Raw genomic sequence first — 7,698 nt, 5'->3', positions numbered from 1 at the left:
CCTCAGATGGACAAGGTGCAGAAGGAGGTGGGACCCCACCAAGGCTCTCACCTGGAAAGGTGGGGATGAAGGTTGAGGCACTTGGAGTCTCCAAGTGACATATCATTCAAGAAAACGGACGTCCTTCTAATTAATCCTGAAGTGCTTCAGTCTTGGACATGCTGTGTGCCTGCACTGGATGCTGTCTGGGTTTAGGTCTATGATGTATAAATTACAGTCTCTTGCTTCACTCTCCCTTTACTTAAGGTCTGAGGCACAGCTAAAATCTTTCCCAGTGTAAAAATTCATACATTTTAAAAGTGAGGGAATAAGGGATATAGGGACTTGTACCCTGTAAACAGAAAAGCCATCACGGTGGGAATAAGCTTACACAAGCTGGTTGTACCATATCTAAATATCAGGCAAGTCACTGTTTCTTTAGAAAATAGCCTTCATCAAGATTAGTCTATTGGCAGGATGTGAAAATGGGTGGAATCCACCAGAACTTGACATGCAGCTGGCTGGGGTATGACTGTGCAGGCAGCCTGTCCCCCCAGACCAGTTCCTGTTGGGTTCTTGTAATCACATTTCCTCGCAAAAGACCTTTCTGTAGATAGAATCATGCCAGTAAATAAGTATTTTTTCTAATGTCTAGGTTCACTTGCGGAGCAACTCTAAGATCCTGTTGCTGTTAGAAGTATCCTTCAGTAAATGCTTTCTCCCAAAGTATCCCTTAAATTTGGCTCACAGAGCTGAGCTTTCTGCCAAACCATAACGGGTAGAATATGCTCATTTTCTTATGTGAGATTTCAATCAGAAATGGCAACAGTATCTTGAATATAACACCTTCCTTCTCCTCAGTCTGGTCCCAGATCCTGGTCCCATAGATACCTGTGCAGGCATCAGGTGCCTTTTCAGCCTATCCCACCTGGTTAGAGCAGATTTGGTCTTGGTTTTAGGGTCAACATTCTCTCCTTCCTTCCCTGGAAGATCCGATGCGCGTAAAAGTTCAGTATATCTCATCAATATTGGACACAGATGGCATTTTCTTACTGCAAAAGGCAGAGAGTTGCAATGCAACAGGATTTTTCAAACACTATGTTAAAAACTTGGAATAAGGAAGAAAGTACTGTCACACAATGCAGCTTTCATATCTATATATATATCTATATACCCACACACACGTACATAGCGCTGCTCAGAGCTGTTTCAGGGTATCGTTTCTCAGAGGACAATCAAAATGCTGACTTTCGAATTACTGAAGTGCTGCGTTGGGGCGTCCTAAAACCGGCCGGGGAAATAGGTTGGGTGTTTGGCTGAAGGCGTTTGCCTCTGTTCTGACCCCTGCCTTTTGTCAGGGTGACGTGCCACGTTTAGTTCCTTTGTAGCGCCATCGCATTATTGCCAGGCTTAAATCCTGTTTCAAGCGCGCATGATGTGAAGTGAGGCAGGGTCTAATTCACGCTGCAAACCCCGATCCGGAGGCGATGACGGGAAATCACCATCTCAGAGAAATCATGAAGTAACACGGCTGAACAGCCCCAAGTCAGTTTCCAATTATTTCATTTGTGTTGCCCCAGGAAATTAACCATCAGCTAATTGAGATTACAATGCATTAGATTTCTTTAATTAAAAGCCGGTAACTGTCAGATAATTGTACACATGATAAAGACACTTTAGAGCATCAGTTACCTCAAAATCCTTGTTGTTTTTCCCTCCCTTGGTCAATTTTGACCCTTGGGAGGATTTTACTAAGAAGAGGCTCTTAAAAATAAGGGGGGATGCTGCAAAAGATTTTGGAAAATTCTAATGAATTCTACCAGCTGGTTGTGTTTTAATTCCAATAATATTTTTTTACCTGCTGGTACAATTCTAGAATTATTCTAGTAGAATACCCATTTTCACCTAGCAGACCGAGGACGCCCCAGCCTCTGCGCAGTTCCTGCTTGGGAAACACAGTGCACGTGCCTTCATTTGTACTCAAAATGCCTTATCACATCTATTATTAGTTAAAGTATTATTAATTATAATTGCACCAGAGAAATTTGTCTTTTCTGGCCCAGGTCAAAAAGGTAAAGTCTGGATTAAGCACAGCCCACAGATACGGTTTTGGGGAAGTTATCGCAGCAATGGGTAACGCTGGATGGGTTTATCACGTTCCCAATAACTGAACTCAGTGGTTACCTGAGGAAACCACTCCGGAGCAAGGTATTTTTTTAACTCGCGTTATATGCCCCCACTAATTGAATGAGATTTTAGTAAAACACATCGACACCACTAACACCACCCTCTGTAATGAAAATTCCTCAGTTCAAAGCCTCTCGTTTTCTATTGAGCGCTGAAAAAAAAATCACTTCCCTCTTTTGTGCCTCAGTAGGTGGAAGCCCAGATACAAAATTTACCAAAAACTATGGTTTAAAACTGGCTTGCTCAACACATTTATTTGAAGCCTCTGCCCATGGGGAGAAATGGTTATTAGTCAACTGACGCTTTCATATGTGTAAAACCCTAAAGATGAGGGGATGATGCTTAAAAAACACGGCCTGAATGCATCCCACCGGGTCAGAGAGACACAACACACAAAGAAAACCTTCTTTTTTCCTTTTAGCCAGCAAACAACCTCCCTGGGTGTGTTGCCGTTTCCTGCTTTCAGGGACCTGAAGTCTTCCCTCGATAATCCGTCTCTAAAGCGCAGGTTTTGGGCGAGAGGCGCTGCCCCGGGACTCCCGCCGTTGTCTCTGAGGAGAAGCCCGCTCGCCGCCGCTTGGGCCCGCGCGGAGGCGGCGGGATGAGCCGAGCTGTCAATCAGCAAAACAGCGCCCTCTGATTTGCTGCCTGGTGGCGTGACGTTAGAGTGGGCCGTCCGTATATAACGGCGGGCGGGGTAGGCGGCTGCCGCCATTTTGTCCAGTGAGGAAAAGCGGAGCGGGAGTCTCGTTGAGGGTCGAGTCGGCTACGAATAAAGCGCGGGCTGCCTTCGTGCGCCCTCCCTCTTAGCATCGGTGAGGATCTTCACCTCGGAGGGCGGGGGGGAGGCGGCACCTGCGGTCTCGGTCCCTGGCAGGGCGGATGGTAGCGGTGGGGCCCGGTGGCGGCAAACAAAGAGCAGCCGCCATTTTGTAAAGCTGGGCCGCGGGCGGTGGCTGCCGCCACGATGAGGAAAGCCGGGTAGGGAGAAGGCGGGTATGCCACGGATTGCCTTGAAGAGCCCGCTCGCCGCTTTTTTCCATGGCCAGTGAGGCGAGGTGCGGCTGGGCGGGAGGTGCCGTGGGGGTGGTGTGGCGCCTTTCCCGCCCGCTCCGGGGGAGCGCTTGTTCCTCACGCAGGGCCCAGGAGACTCTCCGGAGGGATTCGCCGAACGTCCTTAGCATGGCCTCTGCTGGAGATGGCGCTGCTGCTTCCCCCGACATGTGCGGCCTCCCCCGAATCCCGCTCCGAGAACAATGGGCCCCTTCTCCCGCCCAGCGCTCCCCCTGCAGGCCCGGCCCCCGCTGTAACCGAGGGGCAGGGGAGAAGGGCGCAAAGAAACTCCCCGTTTCAAAGTTGGGGGCTGTAAAAGTAAACGAAGTTCCCTGAAGTAGTGAATTTTAATCACGATTACGATATAGCAGCTAGTTCTTACGTTTGGCTTTAAACACTACCCCTCCCCCCCCCGTCTCTCCTCCCCTTCCGCACAGGTTAATATTTCTATCGTGGCAGATTATATCGCTACTGAAGTTTCTGGGAAAAGCAACCGACAGAATTACTTACCTTTTAAGTGAATAAACGCTTGCTGTTTGTTAAATATACATGAGCTTTTTTTTTTTTTGTCTTAGCGATGCATCGTGACTCTTGTCCGCTGGACTGCAAGGTTTATGTGGGTAACCTTGGAAACAATGGCAACAAAACTGAGCTAGAGAGAGCTTTTGGCTACTATGGACCACTGCGCAGCGTCTGGGTGGCAAGAAATCCTCCTGGTTTTGCCTTTGTGGAGTTTGAAGATCCACGAGATGCAGCTGATGCAGTAAGAGAACTAGATGGAAGGTAAAAAATGTGCTTCTTGCGTGTTTGGTTTGCCTGGGGAAAATAAGAGAAATTGCGGGCAGTGACACAGTTTAAATTGGGAAGCTTGAACTGGCAAAAAACTTGACTCATTTGTTAAGCAATATTTATTTGTACTGTGATATAAGGGGAATCAATCTTAATTGTGCAGGAATAGCATTGGGGATGGTTAATTTTACATTTTAGAGTTGGATTCCCAAGTTAGAGATGACTTGGACCTCTTGGTGCGTGTTAAATCCAAGATGGTGTTACTATAAAGAGGCAAAACTGATCAGGGAGTCTCCTTGGTTCCTCCTCTGCTGGCTTTAACAGCAGGGAGAACTTTCAGAGGTGGCCAGAGCTTTTCTCTGTCATGCTGGAGTCTACTTCCTTAGACTCTAAATACCATGTATTGACAGAATGTTTTTGCGCTTGTCTGTTCCTTCTCCCTCTGGCTTTTTTCTGCACACAGACTTATCCCTGGACACACTAACAATGTCAGTTTCTTTCCCCAGAACCCTCTGTGGGTGTCGTGTGAGAGTGGAGCTCTCCAACGGTGAGAAACGGAGTCGGAACCGTGGTCCACCTCCATCCTGGGGCAGGCGTCCTCGAGACGACTACCGCAGAAGAAGTCCTCCTCCCCGTCGCAGGTACCCGAGGTTGAAGTACACTCATAGAGCTGTTGGCAGTGTTACCACTTAGCATCCTAGAAGCAGGCTTTTTAAAAGCATGTTGATGGATAACATCTGATCACAATTTGGAGATGGCAAATGCTAAAAAAAAAATCCAAACCAAAAAAAAACCCCCAAAACCCCACAAAATCGAGGTGAACTTAAGTTGTGTTGAATGTTGGCTTTTGTCCTTAGGTCACTGTGCAAGTTGGTAGTCAGCGCCCTCTATCCTGGATTTATCCTCGTTCCTCCTAAAATCTGCTCATCTTCTAGTCACGCTTTCCCTTTCTTCCCAGTACTTCTACTTAGGCTGTTCCCTTTCCTTTATTCCATAATGGCAAAAACATGACATACGGCAGCTTAGCATTTCCATGCAGATGTGTTTCTCTGCTTTGTTTGCACAATTTAAATACTTTCCAAGTAGGCAGCTGTTTAGTAAGACGTGGAGTAACAGTTGCTCTAAACATCTGGAATCTTTACACTTTAGTGTTAGTTTGGAATTAAAACATCGTGTGACGATCCTCGTCACTTGAGGTTTGCAAACGCGGCTCTAAAAGTTAGCAGGATTTTTGGTAACTTGAGAGGTTCTTGGACCCAGACCAGCGTGTCTGGAGGTTTAAGTCTGCAACGTGGTTTTTGCAGGACTGAATTTACCTGTTGCAGGTGAGTGAAGTCCTGAGGGCAGGGTGTGGAGCTTACCCTTTTGCTGTTGAAAAAAAAAGAAAAATAACACAGTAGGAGTATTTGTTAGCTAATAGATGGTTGTACTGATGGCTTGTTTTTCATTTTTTTTATGCTTTTTGGTCCATCTATTAATAAAAATGAACCCGTTACAGAGTCACCATCATGTCTCTTCTCACCACCCTCTGAGTCTGCATTAGCCAGTCAACTAGCCCTTTCAGCGTCATGTGACCAGCGCGCCCCATTCAGCTTGGCTGGTGTCGTTTCACATGACCCAGGCATGGCCAGTCGTCAGGTTGCACCGCCCTTTGGTTCCCGAGCATGCTGTTTTCTCTCAGCCTTCTCTCCAACCTTAACCAAATCGGCAGCAGCCACCTCGACCGCCCACACATTCCCGGCCAATCAGCTCAGCTGTTTATTTACCAAATGTCTTCACAACAACTACAGCAGCAGCCTTCGGCTAACAAAAAAGCAGGAAAAATCCACAACACCCCCTTCGCCAACCAACTAAATACAACGCAACATCTGGCAAAACCTTTTCAGCAAATTCTTCTTGGCAGTCAGTCCGGCAGCCTCACCTCACCATTTCTAGCTTGTTGAAACCAAAAACTAGTAAGTTTTTCCTGCTTATACAGTTTACTGCTGGTTAAAATAAGGAGTAAGCGGCTTATAAGTAATTACTTTTCTCAATCAAAGGCTGGCTGTGCATAATTGAGTGGTAACGTACATATGTTGCTTGAGAAAACTTTTAAGGGTGATACGGAAGCTCTTACACTGTGAATAATGTAAAAAAACAGTATATTTGCATGTGAGATGCCAAACTAAATTTTTAATAAAGCTCTAACCAACTTAGCTTTTCCTTGCCAGAAAAAAAAAATCCTATCACCTTTAAATGGTTTTACTAACAGTTTTCAAAACTTAAAACAATTACTTTTTGGGATGAACTGGGCCGAGCTAAGGTTATTTTTATTTTTTTATTATTTTTTTAAAGAAAAAATAGTCTAAACACACTCGATGGCATTAAAAATGACAATCACAGATATGCAGTTCTAATGTAGCACTTAATGGCATTATCAATATTGACACTGAGCGCATTTTCACTTTTTTTTTTTTCCACTTGGTATCTCTTATGTCTTGTCATGGACCTTTTTGGCTTGCATGGGTTCCAAAACATTTGGTCTGTGCTATTTTCTATTTTTTTTTTTTTTTCCTTTTTGGAACCACTTGTGGGACTTTGGTGTGGTGTCTGGGCAGTGTATTTAGTTGAAATGGAAAGTGTTGCATTGGACAACTCTGCTATGAAGCATTCTTAGTTTAAAGTCAATTCGTGGTTGGAAACGTGCTGTTCACACTGAGCTTTGTTTTACTGCCTAATCTTTCCATGCCTTGTACTGGATGATGGATGCCAGTTATTCTTGGCACGTTCCCTGGGCCCAACAGTGAGTTTGACAAGTTGGGAAATGCCTCGCCCCGTTTAATGCTGAAAGAATTGATAAAAAGCCTCACATCTCTTTTTCTGGTTCTAGATCACCGCGAAGGAGAAGCTTTTCTCGTAGCCGCAGCAGGTACGCCCCAGTTCATTACAGCCTGGACCACTTTGTCCAGGAGGTTTAAAAAGAAACGAGCCAAAATAACTTTTAATTTTTGCTCTGTGTGTGTGAATAAACTGCAGGGTAGGCTTTGTAATTTGGTAAAAGGGAGAAATGGGGTTGCTTCTGTTGTATTGCTTGCCTGGAGTTAATATATTTGCACAGCTATTTGAGATTCCAGAGTTAAAGGCTGTTAAGAATGGAAATAATTAGTTTTTCTGTTCTGCAGCTGCCCCAGGTTCCTGCCAGTTTTCCCCTAAATCTGTGTGTTGCTGTGCTGCTCTCCTCCAGACAGTTAGCCACCAGCACAGCTGATACAAACCCTAGTGAGCCTGTCCTGCTGTCACGTGGTGATGGCACAGCGGTGTGACGCAGTCTGGGATTGGGATTTTTGAAGTTTCCAGACTTCATATGCAATTTTTTTATGGTTTTGTAGCATAGGGCGCTGCATTGCTGCACGGGATGTGTAAGTACAGGAGGATATACCATGTTAGTGGAGGCACAGGCTGACTGAGCAGATTTAACGTGCTGCAGAGGAGTAGATGCCTGTTACAGCATGACTAAGCTGTGTTGTGTGGCTCAAGCTGATTATTCCTACCTGAAGGGAAGGCTAATACCATAATCTTTAACAGGTTTCCCCTGGTTGAATAGTTAAAAACTTTAACTTCCTGAAGGGAAGCTCTTCAGATAGCCTCATTAACCTAATGAGTTCAGCTTTGCTTTGACACCATAGTCATCTTGCTTTGTGATCTTTACCA

The 7,698-nt window shown here is 45.4% G+C and overlaps 1 protein-coding gene across 1 annotated transcript; it reads left to right on the top strand.

Moving 5' to 3' along the window:
* Positions 1–3,796: 3,796 nt before the first annotated feature.
* SRSF3 (serine and arginine rich splicing factor 3) lies at positions 3,797–6,965 on the top strand. The gene is made up of 3 exons (XM_074163464.1): positions 3,797–4,002; positions 4,515–4,649; positions 6,878–6,965. The coding sequence occupies exons 1-3, from the start codon at positions 3,797–3,799 to the stop codon at positions 6,963–6,965; spliced, it is 429 nt and encodes a 142-aa protein (XP_074019565.1).
* The last annotated feature ends 733 nt before the right edge of the window (positions 6,966–7,698 follow it).

The sequence above is a fragment of the Numenius arquata genome, chromosome 24 (assembly GCF_964106895.1).
Source record: "Numenius arquata chromosome 24, bNumArq3.hap1.1, whole genome shotgun sequence".
Taxonomy (NCBI): Eukaryota; Metazoa; Chordata; class Aves; order Charadriiformes; family Scolopacidae; genus Numenius; species Numenius arquata.
This window is presented reverse-complemented; position numbering and strand designations above follow the sequence as displayed.

Excerpts from the sequence above, each read along its gene's own strand:
- SRSF3 (XM_074163464.1), top strand. The coding sequence starts at position 3,797 with ATGCATCGTGACTCTTGTCCGCTGGACTGCAAGGTTTATGTGGGTAAC. Across the intron at positions 4,003-4,514 it reads GTAAGAGAACTAGATGGAAG|AACCCTCTGTGGGTGTCGTG; the intron begins GTAAAAAATGTG and ends TTCTTTCCCCAG. Across the intron at positions 4,650-6,877 it reads AGTCCTCCTCCCCGTCGCAG|ATCACCGCGAAGGAGAAGCT; the intron begins GTACCCGAGGTT and ends TTCTGGTTCTAG.